Below are 21,383 nucleotides of genomic sequence, written 5' to 3'. Positions count from 1 at the left end.
TGTTTGGCCTTACAAAATTAGTTGAGCTTTCTTTAATTCTTGGGAAGATTTTACAGAAGATTAATATTACTTCCAACGTAATTATTTAGAAGAATTCATACCAGTGAAGCCCTATGAGTCTAAAGTTTTCCTTGTGGGAATGTTTAAATTCTGGGTTTAATTTTTAAACAGACATCAACTATTCAGATTTTGTATTTCTTCCTTTGTCACCCTCAGTAAGTTTTGTTTTTAAGGATTTTTTTAAAGTCTAAATCATTTATGGACATAGTTCATAACTTTATTCTCTTTATAAATATTTTCGATATCTATAGATACTAAATTACTATTAGGGTTTTTTTCCTGTTAATTTTGTTAGTATTTTTTTCATGTGTTTTCTGCTGTATGAGGTGTGTACAAATGTAGGATCATGACAGCTTCCTTTTGAAGTGAGTCTTTCATCACCATGAAATGCTGTTCTTTAAGATGAAAAGTATTACTCGCACTTAAGTCTTAGTCTGATATTAGTATAACTTGACCAGCTTGAGTGTGTATGTGTGGGGGGAGCTTAGTGTTTATCAGGTGTATTTTTTCCATCCTTTTACTTTCCACTTCTCTCTGTCTTATTTTGGAAATGGTTCCTAATCAGCGGAAATGAGTGATCATTCTTTGTCCGGTCTGACAGTCCTTGCCTTTTAATTGCAGCATTTGGTCTGTTTATGTTTAATGCCATACGGTGTGTTACAGTTTCCATCTGTATCTTACCATTTGCTGCATCGTCCACCTTGTGCTCTTTTGGCCTACTTTCTTTTTTTTTCTTTTTAAAGATTTTATTGGGGAAGGGGAACAGGACTTGATTGGGGAACAGTGTGTACTTCCAGGACTTTTTTTCAAGTCAAGTCGTCCTTTCAATCTTAGTTGTGGATGGCGCAGCTCAGCTCCAGGTCCAGTTGCCGTTTCTAGTTGCAGGGGGCTCAGCCCACCATCCCTTGCGGGAGTCTAACCGGCAACCTTGTGGTTGAGAGGATGTGCTCCAACCAACTGAGCCATCCGGGAGCTCAGCGGCAGCTCAGCTCAAGGTGCCGTGTTCCATCTTAGTTGCAGGGGGCGCTGCCCACCATCCCTTGTGGGACTCAAGGAATTGAACCACCAACCTTGTGGTTGAGAGCCCACTGGCCCATGTGGGAATCGAACCGGCAGCCTTCGGAGTTAGGAGCACGGAGCTCTAACCGCCTGAGCCACCGGGCTGGCCCTGGCCTACTTTCTTGTCTTCTGGCTTAATCAAGTGTTATTTATTCCATCCCTCTTTCTTTTATTAGCTTTGTTAAGTAACGCCTTAAAAGATATATTAAAACTATATTCTGGCCACCTTAGAAATTGAAGACACAGTCTTGGAATGTATCTTCAATAATACTTTCACCATTTCCCAGATAAGGCCAGAACCTTACAGCACTTCCGTTCTGTTTCTCCCCCCTTGTCATTTTTACACTGTTGCTCTCACATGTGTAAACCATTTACGCGTGTTAAACCCCACAGTCACCACTATTGTTGTAAGCAGTGTTCATTCAGATTTAACCTCCGTGTGCTGCGTTTCTTCCTGCCGGTCCGGCTTACAGCCGAGACCACTTTCCTTCTGCCTAAAGTACTCCCCTTAGGATTTCTTTTAGCACCAATTTGCAGACAGCTAATTGGTTTTGTTTCTGTGAAATGCCTTTTTTCTCCTTCTTCTGTGAGGGACTTTTTCCACTGGATCTGAAGTCTGGGTACACACTGAGGTCTCTGTGCACGTGTCATCCATTGTCCTCTGGGCTTTGTTTTTTGTTGGAAAGTCACCTGTCAATCTCCATCACTGTTCCTCTGAAGGTAATTCTTCTCTTTCCCCTCTGGCTGCTTTAAAAATCGTCTTTGTGCTCTTTTCTAGCAGCCTTGGGAAAGCGGGGGAAGTGCTGAATTTCTCCTAACAGGTCTGTCGAGCTTTTTGGGTTTGGGGCATAATGTCTTCTGTCTCTTTTGCAAAAGATTGATGAGTATCTTTTCACATATTGTCCTATTCATGCCTTCTTCTTCCCCAGGCATGTGAACCCGAACCCATGTGCCATTCTGCTCTCATTGTGACCCTTCCTACGCTGTCTCATAGTCTGTCTAACGCACTCTTGCATCTATTTCCTGAATTATTCATTTCAATTACTGTACTTTTTACACGTAGGACTTCTAAACCCCTAAGATTTTTAGAATTTGATTCTTTCTTTATAGATCCAGTTCATTGGTGAACTTCTCTCATTTTATCTACCTTTTTAAATATATTTGAATATCCAAATCACCTGTGAGTCTGTTTCTGTTGACTATTCAGTCCTATGTGTCCATTTCTTGGCCTGCCTGCTAATTTTTGATTATCAGACACTGCGAGTGACCATCAGACACTGACCGTCAGACCCTATGAAGCTGTAGGAGCCCTGAATTATGTTATTTTCCTTGTGAAAATATTCAATTTTATTCTGGCAGATGGAGTGTGAACAAATCACCTTGATTCTGCTAAGGCTGGTCTGTTTCTCTTCTTCCTTTAATCTCTCTGTCGTCTCTACTGGGGGTTTCCTGGGACCCCGGTCTCCAGCTTCTGTCTCCCAGCACCATGAGTCTGTCGGCATCTCTGCCGAGCGTTGCACAGCTGCCCGGTGGGTTTCTTCGCCTCTTGCCCTGAACACGTGCAGCTCAGGACGCAGCAGGCACCTCAGGGGAGCCACACACTGCATTTTGGCCTCATTCTCCACCGTTCCCTTTCCTCTGGGATCTTGAAAGAGCCCGTGGGCAGAGGTGGCACTGCTGCCCCAGTGGGCCCGGGTCACATCATCAAAACACAGAGAACCTTCTTGAGCCATAGGGTCTGGCAGATTTGCCCGCTGGGCCAGGGGCTTGCTGGAACCTGTCACCTCCCCTTCTTCCCCAGTTCTCCCTTTCACCCCTAGGCCTCTCCCAACATTGTGTTTTGGAAGCACATAGTTTGTCTGGGTCCACAGGTTCGAGGTGGAGGGGCATTTGCCTCAGGAGGGACACAGCTCCGGTGTCACCCTATGCTGTAGGTGATGTTTAGATGAGTTTTAGAGTTGATGTTGGTGTCAGAACTTCGGAGGCTGTTGGGGTGGAATGAATGTGTCTTGCATGTGAGAAGGACACAGGTTCCGGGGAGCAGACAGAGGGCTATGTCCCCCGAAATACCTGTGATGAAACCCTAACCCCATGTAACGGTATTAGGAGATGTGGCCTCTGGGAAGTGATGAGGTCATGAGGGTGGGGCCCTTGTGATGGGATTAGGGCCCTTATAATAGACCCTAGAGAGCTGTCTGCCTCGCGAGGACAGCAGCACACACCGGCAGCCGCCCTGTGGGCTCCCTGGTCTGGGACTCCAGCCTCCAGATGGAGAGAAACAGCTGTCTCCTGTTTGTGCCCCGAGGCTGGGATGCTGTGTTAGGGCAAGCTGAGCGGGGACAGTTCTGTCGTCTGGATGGTCTGGGTCACCCCGAACCCCAGTTTCCATCTCAGTTGCGTACCCACAAGTTCTAGACTTTGCTCTCCAGGGTGTCAGCAAATACCCGAGGACCCGCGGTGGCCCTGGAGACACGTCCCTCAGGCATTGTCTCCTATTCTGACTCGCATCCAGTCTGGGGTGCCTGGACACTTTTACTGCTGTTTTCCAGCTTTCAGTGACTGTTCTTGAACGTGAGGTTGGACCAGCACTGGCTGCGTCATCGGCCCGTCCAGTCGCTTTCCCAGCACCTGGTCTGGGTGTTTCTGGGTGAGCGTGGTCACGCCTGACAGTGCTCTGTTGGTGTGACGTTTGCTTTGTGCTGCGCGCCAGCCCAGTCTGGGGGACGCGGGACATCCGCACAGGGAGGCACTGCAGCTGGGGGCGCTGTAAATATATGTATTTAAATATGTATCTATGTATTTAAGTGAGTCCATGAGGGAAAAACCTTTACATAGAAACAAGTTGAGTTCAATGTGAATTTATTTGCAACAAATTACTTGGGAGTTGGAAAACATTTCTCTATAGAATCTTCGTGAAAATATTGCTCAGCCGTTTCATGCAAACTTAATTTGTACCATGACAAATTATCTTGATGATAAAAATTATTAGGAAGTTGAACTGGTATAATATAGCCCCTCCGTCTGAAAACATCTCTTAGGATTGGTTTTCTTAATGGTTACTGAAGGTATTTGATGGCGGGGGGACATCTCTGAGGGTACCTCGGGAGGCCTGTGCATGCTTGGGACCCCTAAGCCGCAGCCCTCATCTCGCGCCCCCTGTGCGTGGCCAAGGTGGGTGTTTCTTGAGCTTCCCTAGGTTTCCTGTGGTGTCGTGGCTGCAGACATGGCAGGCCACGTGTTTGCAGAGGGCCCCTTCATGCACACCGAGGGCACGTGGGAGGTGGCAGCCCTGTGGTGGGAGCCCAGGGGAAGCTGAGGGACCCGCCTCCCATGTCATGTGGCTTCCTGCCCTTCTCGCAGGCCTGCTCCTGTCACTTACTCGTCATTCACGTCTCAAAGCCTAGCATATTTGAAGCCACATGTCAGTTGGGGACAGGTTGGTGCTGAGAAGCATGGGGTTGGAGTGCCAGTTGGTGGTAGGAAGGCCCCAGTGGGGCCGTCTGCAGCCCGGGCTGCCCTCCCTGCTTAGCCACCAGGAGGGCTTCCTACCCCCAGCCGCCCCTTCGCCCTCCAGTCCCGATCGAGGTGCCCACCCACCTGTGTCCCGTTCGTGTTGCCCTGGCCCCTGGAATGGCGCCCACATGGCTGGTGTGACCCCCGGTAGAGCGGAAGGAATAACGGGTTCTCGTTCATGCGCCTATCACAGGATGAGCGCCTGGGCCTCCTGAAGCCCAGTGACCAGCCCCAAGGGACACAGCAGCAGGCAGTCACTTGAGGCCATGTCCGAGGAGTCTGCCCAGCCACTGTCACCCCAGGGCCCCCAGCCGGTGTGGCCACCAGGCTTCACAGCAGGCCTGGTAGGTTCCCCAGAGCCATGCTAAAGTTCCCCCCGAAATCCCAAGTGCCTTTTTCTGGAAGGTTCCAGAAGCTTCTGGGGTAAGTGCTCTGAACCCCAGCAGAGCAGGTGATGTGACATGGAGAATAGCCGTGCAGGGGCTTCCTCTCTGCCCTACACCCATGTCTCTGCACAGGCCCAATGACCGACAGCCCAGACATCTCAGCCCTGGAAACATGGCCTTCTGCATTGCTGCCTTGTGTGTCAATATTTGCCTAGAACAAGCTGGCATTGCACCTGGTCCTGGGGAGAAAGACAGGTGGCCCTGCCCTCCTGGGGCGCAGAATCCAGAGGAAGTTGCTCCCAGGAGGAAGCTGGCCTGGGGGGGGGACACTTGCCCCGCCTGAACCCCACCGCGGGCTGCACCCCAGCTCCTGCCACTTTGGTCTGAGGCCCCTCACTGGCTCCTGCTTGGAGCTGTCCTCACGTAGCATGTCCAAAGACTGCAGGGCTAGTGCGGGCTGGTCACGAGGCAGCGGTCCATTTCCAGTCAACAAGGGAGGCCTCCACCAGCATCCCAACTGGCTCCTGAAAACCACAGCCGTGTGCGCCCCCAGACCTGGGGGTGTGAGGTGTGTTGAGCAGCCTATTGCTCTCAGGTTCTTAAAATGTATTTTCTTCGCCTTGTCAGAGCCGTCAAGATGCTGGGTTACCATAGAGACAGCTGGTTAAAATTCCCCGCAGCCGTCCTAATTATAGTTTCAGAGCACGGAGTGAGGCTGAGAAGGGAAGCCAGGCGCCCTGAGAGCTGCTGCTGTGGCTGGACTTTTGCTCCATCCTCGGTGGGTCCCATGTGCGTGGAGAGCATGGGACACAGTGAGGCAACGAGACATGCCAAGGACCCTGCAGTCATGTGCCTTTCAGCAACTCTGACTCCGGAGCTTGGCCTGGACCCAGCAGGACAGCACGTGCAGGGCGTTGGCGGACCGACCCCAGGGGCCCCGACATCCCCGGGAGGCCTTTCCCGCACACCCGCTTGTCTTCGGGACTCTGTCCCACAGCATCGTCTCCACTGAGATCAGTCGATGTGAGAAGGTGGACACACAGCCGGGCACACAGCCACCCCGGCTGGGGGACATGCGCAGAGTGCCTCCCCTTGGAAGCGCTCCACACATGTGATCTCTGAGGACACGTGTCCTTTTCTCCTTTTTACACTGTGGCTGTCACTTTAGGTCAGAAATAGGGCTATGACTTTCTGAGCAGAAACTCACATGCTAAAAATGTGACTATTGTTGAGCCGATGGCCCGGGAGGCTGATGGCCCTGGCCTGCGAGGGGAGGGGACCCTGTGGTCACTTCGGGTTTGGGCTCAGGAAGGCAGGTGAGGCCGTCCTGCCATGTCCAGTGCAGCCCTGCACTTGGGGTCTTCCAGCAGAGTCCAGAGTTGGAACGTGTTTGGGTTTTGGTGGCTGCCATCGTGGGTCGTGGGTTTTCCCAGGAAGGGAGGTACTCGTTGATGGAGTCGGTGAGGAGGCCGTTACCCTGGTCCAGCTCTCAGACACCAGGCAAAGGAAGAGAAAGACGTTCCACAGGATACCTGCCCTGTGCTCCTCAGACTGCCAGGGCCATCAAAGCCAAAGACGTGAGAAACAGTCGTCCTGGATGGCAGACAGGTCGGGAAGGGAATGGCGGGAAAGCTAAGGAAAGCAACAGAGTGTGTACCTTGGTTAATAATAATGTGTCAGTATTGCCTCATTCATTGTGACAAGTGTATCAACATCTGAGAGATGGCAGCGATGGGGGAGCCGGGGTTGGGTTCTGTGGGAACCTTTACAGTCGTCCCCTTTACCCACGGGGGACACGTCCCAGACCCCAGGGGATGTGTGAAGCGCAGAGGGTCCCAGACCCCGTCATACACTTGTTTGTTCCTGTGCCTACATACCTATGGTGGAGTTTAATTTACAGATGAGGCCCAGTCGGAGAGGGACAACAGGACTAGTAATAAAGTAGAACAGTGACAGCCACCTGCTGGGTAGACTCAGTGCCTATGGTCGGTCATCCTCCAGGGTCCCTTGCTGAAGTCCTCGCAGAGGCGCCACGCTTTCTGGGAAGCACGTTGCTGTCACTCGGAACGCGCTTCCCGTCCGTCTCCCACCACCAGTTCGAGGCCTTTTCCCTCCTAACTAGCTCCCCTCACGCACTGTGGCCGGGACTTTTGCGGCCTGAGGGGCGACAGCAGAACCGGCACCGATGTCTTTTTCCTTCTTCACAATTTCACAGACAGAAGATCCTTCCTCATCGTAGGGCTCAGCGACCTCAGCATATGATACTTGTCTTATTAAGGCGAGAGCTTTCGCCTCTTTACTTCCAGGAAGCACTTCACGGCTTCCCTCTGTCACACCCGACTGCCAGCACCCCCACTCCTGCGCTGTGGGGCCGATATTAAGGGAGACAGGGTGACGTGGACACAGCACTGGGAAAGCGTGACAGTTGATCTGATGACAGACTTCCAGTCTCCAGAAGCAAACTGTAAAGATCTCGATAAAAATTCTGAGTTTTTCTCCCCCTTAGATTATTAAGGTCTTCTACACTTCCTTCTGAAATTTGTTGTCATTTCACTTCTCATGTTTAAGTCCTTATGTTTTGAGGTGACAAGTTTGCTTATGGAGTGAGGCCGGTGCCTCAGTCAGCTCGTGCTGACATCACAAGACCCTAGACCAGGGGTGACACAACAGACCCTCTCAGTGCTGGGCTGGAAGTCTCAGAGCAAAGTACCAGCGGGCTCGGGTTCTGGGAGGGCCTCCTCCCCTCTGTTCCCTCACGTGGCCGAGTGTCCTAGTGGCCCTTCCTCTCATTAGAACACTGATCCCATCGTGGGGGCCCCACCCTCATGACCTCGTCTCACCCTAATTACTTCTTTAGAGGCCCCACCTCCAAATGCAGCCACACTGGGTGGGGTCAGGGCCTGATGTGTGAATGGGGGGCACAGACCCCTCAGTAGGGATGCAGGTTTTCTCTCTGTGGAGACGAGGGTGTAATTCTTGCACCCCTGGGGTCACATGGGGCTCCCTGTCCTGTCCCCTCACTTGGTCCCGCCTGCTGTGGGCTCCCTGGCCCCTTGGTCCCTGCCAGGATGCCAGGTAGGTGGCTTTGATCGAATTTGCAGCATGTCCAGGGGGTGTAGTTTTAGACTTTGACGTGATGTGAGCATTGGGTGAAGGAAGAGGCAGCTCGTCGGCTCTGGTATCCTCATCTGACCAGCTCAGCTCCCTCTGTCGTCGCCGTCTCTGTGTCCCCATCTGTCTCTGTCCCTCCATGCCTTCTCCCTCGTCCTTCAGGGCTGGGCAGGGGGTGTGAATGCCACACGAGCGGACGGTCAGTTCTGTGGACATTAGCAGGGACTGCCTTGGCCAGGCTTCCCCCAGATCATGCCAGGGGGTGCACCACAGGGGTCCCTCCCATGGACCCCCAGCCCGAAGCCCAAGGCATGAGCTCCATGTGTGAGCGGGAGGGCCGGGTGGCTCTGCCTCCTGCCTGGGCTTCTGCCCGCCGGCCGAGGGGCTCCTGCTGCGGGGACTTCAGACCTCATAGTTCCTCACTCAACCTCCCAGGAGAGGGAGGGAGGCAGCTTTGTGAGCAGCGTGGCCTGACTCCGGCAGGTTCCAGCCAGAGCTGGCCGTTTGCTTGTTTTAAAAACATTCCGCTGCAGTTTCCATGTTCGTGTCTTCATGGCACTTCCATGACTCTCTGAAAGTCGCTTTTACCACAGAACTTTATAAAAGCACAAAGCCCCCCTTGTGTCCTGAAGACTTTGTTTTCACATACATTCGTTTCAAGTATTTGGAAGGAGCGCGGTTAGAGCGTTTGGAGGGAGACTGAAAGCAGCAGCTCCAGCTGTGGCTTCAGCTCCAGTCTTTTCCCGTCACAGGGTTTCGCACTAAAACTTCGGGAGGTATGAACGATCGGATGCGTGTTGTGAAAGAGACGTTTTGGTAACTTGGATCCAACACAAGTGTCTGCTTCCTTTGGTTTCCTTTCCCCCAAGATTTGTTTGGCTGAGGGGCCCTCAGGGGGCTCTCATTTCTGGGGAGGGGTGGGACTGTGCTGGCTAAATGGCAGCCGCTGCCCCTCAGAGGATGGCCAGGCGCAAATGTCACAAGCTCACAGCCCATCTGAACCGAGTCTGTGTGGAGAATGGGGTCTGTTTTCATACTGGAGGCAAGGGGGTGCGTGGGAAGACAAGGGGGACAGCACAGGGGCCTCGGGTAACCCTACAGCCGGCCCCTGGGTGGGTGGCTGTCCTTGCGGCCGTCCTGGCTGCTGTGTCCATCCTCCCCACCCATACTGTGACGTGGGGATCCTGTGAGGAGAGGCAGAGAGGGGCCCGCCGCGGGGGGGTGCTGTTGTTTCGGCTGCAGCCACCTGGATGGGAGCAGCCTGTCCCAAAGGCACCTGTGGAGTGGGGCCAGCAGGCGCTAGGCGTGTTTCTTCACACCTTTCTCATATCCTTTACAGAATCCATCTACCGCCGCGGAGCCAGAAGATGGAGGAAGCTGTACCGCGCCAACGGCCATCTCTTCCAAGCCAAGCGCTTTAACAGGGTGAGTGCTGCTGCCTTGGGATTTGGGCTTGGGGGCTGTCGCATGCAGTATACTGTGTGCCCAGTGCTGTGTGCCGAGTGTCAAGTGCTTTGTCCTAAGTACTGAGCGCTGAGCACTGTGTCCAGTGCTGTGTACTGAATGCTGAGTACTGTATGCTGAGCGCTGTGTGGTAAGTAGTGTGTGCTTAGTGCTGAATGTGTATGCTGAGTGTCGAGTGCTGTTGCCTAGTGCTGTGTGCTGAGTACTGAGTGCCAAGTGCTGTGTGCTGAGTGCTATGCCAAGTAGTGTGGTGCTGAGTGCTGAGTACTGTGTGCCAAATACTGAATGCCAAGTACTGTTTGCTGAGTGTCACTTTAAAAGAGAAGAGAAAAGAGGGGAAGCACTTCCTGCTACGAGTGGGCCAGGCTTTGTTCAGCACTCAGCAGAGAGACCATCGGGAACTGGGTACAGAAACACTTTCTCTCCATCACGAATGAGCCTTCACAAGGCTTCCTGAGCCCATAAAGTTTCCAGCTCAGGTCTTTCCCAGATGGTGCTGCATGACAAATGCAGTCTGGTCAAGTACCCCCAGCCTCCTGGTTATGCAATCCTTGGTCAGGGTGCCGTGACGCTGAGGTCCCGCCTGTTCACGGCCAGTAGTTGGACGGCATTTGGTACGTAACACTAGGGTACATGCTGTACTGCACACAGTGTGGCTGTGGCGGAAGTTCCCCCGTGAACCCCAGAAGCTCCACACAGCCTCCCAGTGTCTGCCACCACATGGTCCCACCACCTGGCCCTTTGTGAAGGGCACTTGAGCTTAGTTCCCAATGTTTCTCTTCATGATGCTCTTCTGATTCTCTAGAAATGATGTGATTCACGTGGCGGTCCTATTTCCCTCTGGAAGGGGAAGTGTCAGCAGGCGCCTTGGTGGCCAAGGACCAAGAGTGTCCCGGGGCTGCTGGAACAAAGCACCACAAACTGGGGGCTTAGAACTAGAAATTCATTCTCTCACAGTCTGGAGGCTGGAAGTCCAAAACCATGGTGTCGGCAGGGCCACTCCCTCTCGTGGCTCCCAGGAAGCGTCCTTCCTGCTGCTTTCTACCTTCTGTGTTGCCGGCATTCCTGGTGTTCCTGAATTGTTGCTGCTGCGCTCTGAGCTGCCTGTCTTCACATGCCCTCCCCTCTCTGGGTCTCTGTGCCCTCAGAGGACACAGTTACTATGAGGCCACACAATCAGTACGAGCTCATGTTAACTAACTACACCTACAAAGATGCTTTTTCCAGATAAGGTCCCACTCTGAGGTTCTGGGTGCATAGGAGCCTGGGGACAGCACTGCAACAGCAGAGCAGCCAGCATGCTCACCTGAGGGCCTCGTGCTGGGTGCCCCGCCGGCTGCCCTCCCCATGTCCTCAGAGCCCCTGCTTGCCCTTTCTTTCTGCCTAGGCTCAGGTGTCCGTCCATTCAGGATATCAGAGAGGGTTCTGGAGCCCTGCCCCCATGCCGGCCTCCAGTGCAATGCCATGACTTGCATTACTGGCTGACTCACTGGCCCAATGCAAAGCCCACCTGCCCAGTGCGGCAGCCACGGCCCAGCAGCAGAGGGGCCTGGCCTTTCCCACCCTCAGGTTTTAGGAGCAAAACCCCTTTCTCTGATTGTTAGGTACAGACTCTGACACTCCTCCTACCCCCGCTCGCCCCTCCTGCTGCCTCCTCCTCAGACTCGGTGGGCAGAGGCTTTTTCTCCCCATGGAGAAGTGGAGACTCGACGGGGACACCCCTACAGCCCCGTCCCCACTCCAGTGAGACATCGGCTTCTCGGTGCCGTTGGCCTGCCAGCAGGCACATCCTGTGAAGTCCTGTGACGGCTGGTGCGTTGGTCTGTTCGCGCAGCCATACCCCAGGCCCACACAGGGTGGGATTCCATCAGTTTTCTTAAATGAGCTCAGTTCAGGCTCCTAGTGGATCCTTTTTAATTCTTCTCCAAGTGTAATTTGGGACTCTCTCAAGGAAAGGAATTTGTTAAAAATTGCAAAAGGGGATCTAAAATATGTAAATGAGCCATGGCTGGATAGAAATTCTAATTGGGAAACCCAGGTACCTGTGGACGTGCAAATGTGCCAGGTAACTGATGACTGACCCCCCCCCCCCCCCCGGGAGCAAATGTGTGGCCAGTTCTCAACATTCTCATCATTCAGCCTCACACACTTTGAAACACTCAACCATCAGGATCACCAAACAAGCTGATAATTACCACTAATTTCAGGCTGTTTAGAACCATGGAATCACTAAAATATTTAAACATATTGATAAAATTGCCGAGCTAATTGCATCCTGCCCTGTAGCAGTTCAGAATTATCACCTGACAGAACGCCAGGCAGTCATTTTCTTTGCAGTCCTCGTTTGGGTGGGATGTTTGGATGAGGGTCAGGCCAGGGGCTGCCCCCTCACTCCTCTTAGCCTGGCTCACTCCAGCCAGACAGAACCCCGTGGTTGCTCCTCACTCAGCCCGGCAGGAGCTACAATCTGCCCCCAACACGTAAGGGGGCCTTGCCATGGAGGGCACTCGTCGCCCTGCCTGACGGTCCTCCCTTTGCCCCTTACACAGACCAGGAGCCAGAGGAGCCACAGTTCTCCCCAACCTTGGGATGGACCCAAGTGGGGGCTACTGAGCCCAGGCAGGGCCTGGTGCTGGATATGACAAGGGGACCGGGTCACCTCTTGTCCTAGCTCTACGTCATCTTTTGAGAGAATTGGGGCAGGTACCTGTGTCCCAGTGCTGAGCGGGGTCCCTCAGTGAGGTGTGGGCTTTGGGGAACGCCGGGGCCCCGGCTTGACGGCTGCTGTTGTCACTCGCAGAGAGCGTACTGTGGCCAGTGCAGCGAAAGGATATGGGGCCTCGCGAGGCATGGTTACAAGTGCATCAACTGCAAACTGCTGGTCCATAAACGCTGCCACGTCCTCGTCCCGCTGACCTGCAACAGGCATATGGTGAGTATGGGCCAGTGGGGGCGCCACCTGGGGACCCCTGGTGAGGTCCTGACACTGACCCTGCCCCTCGCTGGACGAGGGAAGGGGCCCTGTGGGCTCAGAGGGACGGCCCGCGCCCTCGGTCTGGGATGGGACCCCTCTTCCCAGCCCTGAGAGCCCCCGCGCTCTCGGGGGGCCCCCAATGCCCTCTACTGCTCAGAGCCAGGCGGGTGTTAGGCTGTGACCCGTCGTCTCCAGTCGTGAAGCTGTTCAGAAAGTCGAAGGGCCCGGCCGTGTGCTGCCCTCACCACCAGCCCGGGCGGTGGGTGTGAAGCCTCCAGCCGTGTAGGACGTTGTTGACTCACTTGCATCTGCCGTAGCGTGGGCCAGGATGACACCTGTGGGGCTGGGGGGACACATGGGGTCCCCCCGACACTGCTGGGACACAGGCACATGGGGTCCCCCTGACACTGTTGGGCACAGGCACATGGGGTCCCCCCGACCCTGCTGGGGCACAGGCACATGGGGTACCACCCCCCCAACCCTGCTGGGGCACAGGCACATGGGGTACCACCCCCCAACCCTGCTGGGGCACAGGCACATGGGGTACCACCCCCCCAATCCTGCTGGGGCACAGGCACATGGGGGCCCCCGACCCTGCTGGGGCACAGGCACATGGGGTACCACCCCCCCGACATTGCTGGGCATAGGCACATGGGTCCCCCCGACACTGTTGGGGCACAGGCACATGGGCCCCCCCGACCCTGCTGGGGCACAGGCACATGGGCCCCCCCGACCCTGCTGGGGCACAGGCACATGGGGCCCCACGCAGGCTGGCGGGTGAATTCCATGCCTTTCTCAGGGTCCCTTCAGCTATGGCTGCCAAGGACCGGAAAGGCACACAGACCCTTGGGCACCCTGGGTCCATGCAGCCTAAGAAATGAGGCCAGCCCGGAACTCTGTCACCAGGGCTAAGGGACACCCTTGCTGGGACCCAGATGTCCACCAATAGGGAGCTGCCTCGATTATGAGTTAGTGCATGGAAGCCCGCGAGCCAGGAGATGGGGCTTGTCACCAGGCTGCTGACATGTCCAGATGGGGGGGGCAGGGAATGTGACCAAGCATGGTGTAAAAACAGCCGTTTTGTAAAGCGCCTGCTGGGAGTCACTGCCCGCCGTGCTGAGTGGGCACCTCTGCCCGAGGAATGTGACGGTTGTATTTATGTGATATGTGTTACAATGTATATGTCATAAGAGGTGTCTCAAGAAGCTACACCGTGACACCTGTTCGGTCACTTTGTAAGGTCCAGTCTCTCTACAGGATTCTGTCATGCCTGCCCAAGAACCTGCAGGAGGTGACAAGGACGATGACGTGGACCTTCCTTCTGAGGACACTGATGGAAGTAGGGGCTGCTTCCTTCCCACTGGAGAAGCCCAGGCTCTCCTTGCCCTGTGGCACCTGCCTGCTTGCTCCCCTTCCAGACCACAAATCCTTTCTAGACCCATCTGCTCTCCAAGGGTCAAAGTCAGCATGCGTAGCTGCTTCCCAGAGGGGCTGGGCAGGGACACACACGCCAGGGCCCTGAGCAGACAGTTGGGGCGGGGGGCCTTTCCTGGGGCCCACATCTCTATGAGTTCCTGCCACGGGAGTCCGGGGGTGGGATCTTCCCTCTATACCAACTTCCGGACTTCTGGAAGCCACACCGGCCATGCCAGCCCCGCCCACAGACCGGCCCCCGCCACATACACGCTGCTGCCGCTGATCCCCGGAAGGAGCGGCCTGCTGCTGTGTGGTCCTGGGCTTTGGTGGGATTTTTTTACTTTTGGTGGGGAGAGACTTATTTAATGCTAAGAAGCATTTGGAGAGCGATTTTGAATACCATTTTTACTGATGGCCCAGCTTTAAGCTTCCAAAGTTTGGGGACTATTACAGAGGTATGTGTGAGCCCTAATTCTTTTTATTTATTTATTTATTTATCTATCTATTTATTTATTATAGATTTTATTGGGGAAGGGGACTTTATTGGGGAACAGTGTGTACTTCCAGACCTGTTTTCCAAGTCGAGTTGTTGTCCTTTCAATCTTAGTTGTGGAGGGCGCAGCTCAGCTCCAGGTCCAGTTGCCGTTGCTGGTTGCAGGGGGCACAGCCCACCATCCCTTGCGGGAGTCGAACCGGCAACCTTGTGGTTGAGAGGACGCGCTCCAACCAACTGAGCCATCCGGGAGGCAGCTCAGCTCATTGACTTCATTCTAGTTGCCGAGGGTGCAGCTCGCTGGCCCATGTGGAAATCGAACTGGCAGTCCCGTTGCCCAGAGCTTTCACTCTACCCCACTGAGCCACCCGTTCGCCCCAGAGCCCTAATTCTTGCTTGGCAAATGTGGGTTTCATCCCTGGGAGCTCTCGAAGTGTGAAATGAGACCACGGCACATAAAGCACTTGGCACCTCACACTAAGGAGACTCCTAATAAACAATTACCCACCCACCCACGTGCCCATCCACTCACCATCCATCTACACACGAGTACTCTAAGAACAAAGGCTGGAAGGCTAGACACCAAAATCTTATATGATTTGGTGGATCTTCCTTCCAGAAGAATCGTTAGGGAAACTTGTTACAAATGCAGGTTCCCACGCCCCACCCCCAAGCGGTCAGAGTCAGCGCATGTGGATGAGGCCCGGGGAGCGGCTTTTCTGCAGACCCATTAGGTCCATGTGGCTGTGCCCTGCACTTGCCCTGAGCACTGCTGGCACGGCCAGGCCAGGCCACGGCTCATCTGCCGAGGGGTGACGGGCTGTGGGAGCCCCTGGTCCTGGGCCGATTTCCTTCCACACCTGTAACATCCCTTTTTCTTTCTCTCCACTAGTTGCTTATATCTCTTCCACCCGGAAACGTGACAGCATCAAAGATGATTCTGAGGTGAGTGTACGAAGTGGCTCATTGGAACTTCAGTGTCCTTTTTAGGTTCTTAGCTCATTCCTGGGGCAACTGTGGAATTTCAGTACAGACTAGACGTGTCGGGTTTGTTGCTCTTCCTGTATGAGGGGTGGTCTTGTGGGTGCCTGGAAGTGCACCCTGAAGCATTTGGGGCGGGAGTCCATGGAGCCTTTCATTTGGCACAGAGGTGAACTGTGAATGGCCAACGCACAGAGAGCCAGTGAACACGGAAACATGTGAGCCGCGGCTGCCTCTCGGCTGAGGGCTGCTACTTACATGCGGTTCTCAGCAATGCAGGCGGGACACCCGCTTTGTCAGTGTGTGGCGCCTGTGTCAGGAGACCTCTGTGACCTCAGGGTTCTCCTCTGTCGAGTTTGCATGATGATTGCACGTTTTCATGAGGGCGAACACCTGGCACACAGCAAGTTTCCCCAACACTGACACTGGCCTGGCTGTTTCCACATCAGTGCCCTTGGCTCCAGCCATCACAGCAGGTGACCTCCACACGGTGCTTTGAGAAAGGCCGGAGGGCTGGCCCCTGGGGGAGGGGGGGCGGCAGTTGGCTAGCCTTTTCATGCCTGCTGGGCACGCTTACAGGACTGGCAGTTTCTGGGCCCAGGGTCAGAAGTGGACCGATAGTTGCCACCCAGACTCACTAGTAATTTGGTTCTCCTGTCGCTGCCAGGGTTCAAAGTCTTACATTTTCTACGACTGTCTTTTACAACCTGTGCCAGGCATTCCCCTCACTGGGACCTGGTGCCTCCTGAAGCATCGACATGTGGGCCCCACGGGCACTTCTCGTGGGGCACAGGGCCCTCTGGCTTTGGGACGGGGTATAGTGTTGTGAGGACCTATCGGGGCCATGAGGAGAGGAGACTGGGGCCTGGTTCCAGCATCACGGGCTGCTGCTGTCAGCGCTGGGTCTAGCTTGGGGCACACCCTTTATGAGTCCTCAGAGACTGCTGTCCCCAAGGCACTTTGGGGTGCAGGTCTTCTGCTCTGCACGCAGTCTCCCCAGCACACTGTCTGCCCAGATGGCAGAGCGGGTCCCGAGCTGCTTTTTGAGTTGCAGTTTTCGTCAAAGTATTTATCCTTTCTTTGTCCGTGGTGTGTTTCCCACACCACCACGCAGTTCTCCACTTTTCGGTGGACGCTGCCCAGGTGTCCTGCAGTTTAACTCAATTCTGGCTCTGCCCGGAGAGAGCCCCAGACCCACAGGTGAAAGGCTCAGCCCCACCTGACTGCCCCACTTCACCTGCAAAGTCAGATTGTCACCTGTGCTTCTGACAGACCTGCCATACATTAGAAGTTCCCACCACCCCCACCTTGGGTTTGAATAATTTGCTGGAGCTGCTCACAGAATTCAGAGAAATGCGTCAGGTGTCTTGTAAAAGGGTGTAACTCAGTAACAGCCAGATGGAAGAGATACACAGGGCAAGGTGTGGGGAAGGGGCCACTCTCCCCAAATCTCCACGCGTTCGTCAACCGGGAAGCTCTCTGGGGCCCGTCCTTTGGGTTTTTATGGAGGCGCCATTACTGCTCTCCTCCCAGGAGGTGGGGGTGGGATTGAGAATTCCAACCCTCCAATGAAGGTTGGTTTCCCTGGCAATCAGCCCCCATCTCTAGGTGACTTCAGGGCTTTCCAAAAGTAACCTCATTAGCATAACAAAAGACGCCTCTGGCACTTAGGAAATTCCTAGGGTTTTAGGAGCTCTGTTCTTGCGCGGGTAAGAAGACCAAAATACACAGTTCTTTTTATAAAGCACAGTGTCACACTGAGTCCTACTGGCCAGACAAACCCTCTCTGCCCTTTTGTGTTCTTCACCAGCTTCGGACCGAGAGGTTCAGTTGGGCGTCTGTCTGCGGCCGCTCTGGGTGACAAATAAGGCACAAATTGTACGCCCGAGTCAGAAAAATAATCACACAGCTGGTGTTCGCCACCTGTCCACAAAACCGCAGGTCACAGCTTTCCCAAAGTAACCGACAAAGGTCGCCCTCTGGAGTTCTAGATTTTCCCACCTGGTGGTTCTGTGTCTGCAATAAGTCGGGAGCACTCAGTTGCCTCTTTCGTCCACCACAGACGTCCTTGCCAGAAATAGCTCACTGTAGGGAAGCTTCTGTTGTGCCTCAGGTTGTCTTGCTCTCTCATTGTGTGCTCCTAGCAGTACTTGCTCGCGTGGCAGGTCTTTGTAGACATTAGCTGGCTGTGGCACTGGGAGGGCCGGGGGCTCCCCTGTCCCAGCCCTGATGGTCCTGGGGCGTGTGAGCCTGTGGTCACCTCCTGAGCCCATCCTGGGGAGGCTGGCCCTGAGCACCTCGCACCCCACAGGGGCCACCTGTAGCTGTCCCATCAGAAGCGGCACTGTCCATACATCTGGCCTCACTTCCTGAGTGGGGTTGGGGGTCACGACGGGGTTGGTGCAGGCCGGCTGTCTGAACCGCGCACGCCCCCTCCCACTCAGGACCTCAAGCCGGTCATCGACGGGATGGATGGGATTAAGATCTCTCAGGGCTTGGGGCTGCAGGACTTCGACCTGATCCGGGTCATTGGGCGTGGCAGCTACGCCAAGGTCCTGCTGGTGCGGCTCAAGAAGAACGACCAGGTATACGCCATGAAGGTGGTGAAGAAGGAGCTGGTGCACGACGACGAGGTGAGCCCCGCGCCCCGGCTGCTGGCCACTTCCTCTCCACGCTGTCACACACACCACGTTGCCGTTTTAACTCAGCGGACACGGCTGTGGCATTTAGTGCATTCGCCATGTGCTGCCGTCACCTGGATCCAGCACCAGGACCTTTCTGCCCCCTGGAAGGAGACCCCGCACCCCCCAGCAGTCACCCTCTCTGAGCGTGCCTGTTCTGGACGTTTCCCATTCACAGAGCCCCACTGTGTGGCCTGGTCTGTCTGCTCTCATCGGGCACCGTGTGTCCAAGGTCCGCCCCGGGTGTCAGAGTGATAACTCCAGCTTGCGGCTGGGCCACCTCGGGCTCATCTTGTCACCCGTGGATGGACAGCTGGGTTGCTGCCACCTTTCGGCTGTTGTGAAGCGTCTGCCTGTGAACATACGTGCACACGTATCTGTTCTCAGTTCTTTGGGGCCTTTCCCTAGGAGTGGGTAACGGCGTAACTGCCAGAGGACGCGCCAGACTGTTCCATGGCAGCTGCACCGTTTCACGTTCCCGCTGCTGTGCCCGAGGGCCCAGCTCCCACGCGTCCTTTCCAGCCCCTGCTGTTTTCTGGGCTTGCATCAGCACCGTCACTATGGGCCTATGTTCCCATAGTGACTGGTGATGCTGCGCGTCCTTCCACGCGCCTCTTCCTTCGTGTACTTTTGACCTTTTCCTTTCACACCTGGATGCGGGCTGTTTCCCTTAGAAGCAGAGGAAAGGCTGACGCACAGCCGGCAGTGCTGCTGCTTGTTCGGCTGCTGGCACCTACAGGGCTTGGGGTGTGGGGAGCCCCGACCCTCCCCTGGCCTGGGCTCCTGGCTGGAGAGCAGAGCTGGGGCTGCACCTGCGCTTTTAGCATTTGTGCGGTGCTCACACTGCCCACCTGGCCCCTCTGGCTTGGGTGCTGCGATCACAAGGGAGGTGGTGGCGCCTTCCAGCTGGGGAAGCGGAGGCTCTGGGAGGTGCAGCAGCACCGCTGGATGATTCCAGACCCCTTCCCAGCACAGCGGCCAGCTGGAAAGTTCATGGACTGTGTGAGGTCAAGTTTGTGTAGGACCCCAGGGGAAAGGCGTTCAGGAGAGGCAGGGCTTCGGTTGCTTTTTGGCATCTTCATATTGTCCACTGTGGGCCACAAGGCAGACGGGGGCTTTTATGTGGCCTCTTGAGAAGAGTGGGACTTGAAGAGTTGGTGAGCAGGAGCTGTGTGCATGTGTGTGTGTGAGACACTGGTGTCCCCTGGCCGTGAGTCTGGGCGGTGGACATCAGGCTGTAGACCCACTGCAGCGGTGGGCTGGATGGTGGCCCCCCGAAAGAAATGTCCACGTCCTAATCCCCGGACTGTGTGAATACGAGCTTGTTTGGAAGGGGGGTCTTTGCAGATGTAGTTCCGGAGCTTGGGGAGACACCGTGGGTCATCTGGGTGGGCCCTTTAGAGAAAGGTAGGAAAGACGTGAGATAGACACACGGGAGGTGACGTGCAGATGGAGGCAGAGGGACAAGCCGGGGACTCCGGAGACACAGAAGCTGGAAAGGGGAAGGAACCTCCCTACGGCCCTGCCACACCCCAGTTTCAGACTGGCTGCGTCATAGTGGGAGAGAAGAAGGTTTCGATGTCTTAAGCCGCCTAGTCTGCTGCACTTTGTTAAAACAGCCTCGGAGTCTAGCAGGCGGTAAGGAGGCCCTTGCGTCCAAGCGAGACTCTGGTAGAATGATCTCTGGGGGTGGGGCCTTGGCAACCCACCAGGGTGTTCTGCCTGAGCAGGGGGTGACTGGGTGCCTTTGGAGAACAGATGCGGCTGGTCACGAGCGCCGTTGAGGGCCTGCTGTGCAGGGGGAGAGGCCGAGTGGAATTTCCCCACAGCCACTGCGCGAGCAAGTCTGGAGCTCGGGGAAAGGAGGACCTGGGAGTCCTCCGTATAGACAGATGGCCGTGAAGCCTTCTGCCCAAGGGGCCTCCTAGCAGGCAGAAAAGGGAAGAGGGGGCTCAGGACGGAGCCCGAGAAGGGACCCAGCCGAAGGGATGCTTAGTGAGACTTTGCTGATTGGTTTCCAGACCTTCAGGAGAGGCAGCGTTACAGGTTCTTTCCCTCTCACTTTCCCAGACCCGAGGATGAGAGCTTTGACCTAGGAACTTTAGGAAACTTCTCCAGCCGTATTTTGTGGAGTTGGGACAGAACCAAAGCTGTGGAATCATTGGTGGTGACTCTGAAGTTGACTTGACTTTGCAGCTTTTCCCCAAGTTCCAGGCTGGGGTGGGAGGGACACAGCCCTATGGGAGGAGTGGTGCTGGGGACATGGACATGGCACTCTGCTTAATCCCCCCATCCTCTGCTTCCTCATGTCTCAAGTGGGGATGATAATAGCCATCTCCCAAGGCTGCCATGGGGAGCACGTGAGGCCATGCGTGGAGAGCCTATAGCCCAGAGGCCAGCACACAGGTGGTGATGGTGGCTTTGGTGATGGTGGTGCAGATGGTGATAGATGGTGGTGGTGACGGTGATGGTGACAGTGGTGACAGTGATGGTGGTGACAGTAGTGGTGACAGTGATGGTGACAGTTGTGATGGTGGTGGTGACAGTGGTGACGGTGATGGTGGTGATGGTGACGGTGATGGTTGTGATGGTAACGGTGGTGGTGACAGTGATGGTGACAGTGGTGATGGTGATGGTGGCAATGGTGGCAGTGATGGTGGCAGTGACAGTGATGGTGATGGTGACGTGGTGGTGACAGTGATGATGGTGATGGTGGTGGTGATGGTGACGGTGATGGTGGTGACAGTGATGTCTTTCTGAATGGGCATTTCTTTTTCTTCCTGCATGGCCCTCCCATGAGCAGAGGTGGGAGGGTTCCTCCCCTTCTGCGCGACGCCTGGGAAGTTTCTGGAGCCCCCTTAACGCTCCCAGGTTTGTATTCCAGGATATCGACTGGGTACAGACGGAGAAGCACGTGTTTGAGCAGGCGTCCAGCAACCCTTTCCTGGTTGGCCTACACTCCTGCTTCCAGACGACTAGTAGGTAAGAAAACCAGTGTCTCTGGAATTCTGCTGATTTGTAATGTGAACCGTGTAGAGGCTAAGTAGCCATGAGCCGTAGGGTTCTCCCAGTCGCATATGTGTGGTTTTTGTGGTTCCTCCAACTAGCTTTGTTGTTCTCACTGGCTGGTGTCACTAATTTCATGCATCTGAATGTAAATTGTGTAATACCCAAGGTTATCTATTAAGAGCATCCCACTGAGTCGGGCTTTGGGTCCTGAACAGGACGTGGGCTTCTGTGATGCT

The 21,383-nt window shown here is 55.0% G+C and overlaps 1 protein-coding gene across 11 annotated transcripts in view; it reads left to right on the top strand.

Moving 5' to 3' along the window:
- Window positions 1-21,383, top strand: part of PRKCZ (protein kinase C zeta) — a 94,719-nt gene that overhangs the window by 54,432 nt on the left and 18,904 nt on the right. For all 11 annotated transcript variants that reach the window (XM_081056825.1, XM_081056829.1, XM_081056828.1 and 8 more), the window contains 6 exons: window positions 9,469-9,554; window positions 12,394-12,525; window positions 13,825-13,906; window positions 15,369-15,421; window positions 17,902-18,090; window positions 21,023-21,120. In XM_081056825.1, the coding sequence (XP_080912951.1) occupies window positions 9,469-9,554; window positions 12,394-12,525; window positions 13,825-13,906; window positions 15,369-15,421; window positions 17,902-18,090; window positions 21,023-21,120 (640 nt within the window). The remainder of the gene's footprint in view (window positions 1-9,468; window positions 9,555-12,393; window positions 12,526-13,824; window positions 13,907-15,368; window positions 15,422-17,901; window positions 18,091-21,022; window positions 21,121-21,383) is intronic.

Source organism: Rhinolophus hipposideros, assembly GCF_964194185.1.
Source record: "Rhinolophus hipposideros genome assembly, chromosome: 8".
Taxonomy (NCBI): Eukaryota; Metazoa; Chordata; class Mammalia; order Chiroptera; family Rhinolophidae; genus Rhinolophus; species Rhinolophus hipposideros.
The sequence above is the reverse complement of the archived record's forward strand: the minus strand, read 5'-3'. Positions and strand labels throughout refer to the sequence as shown.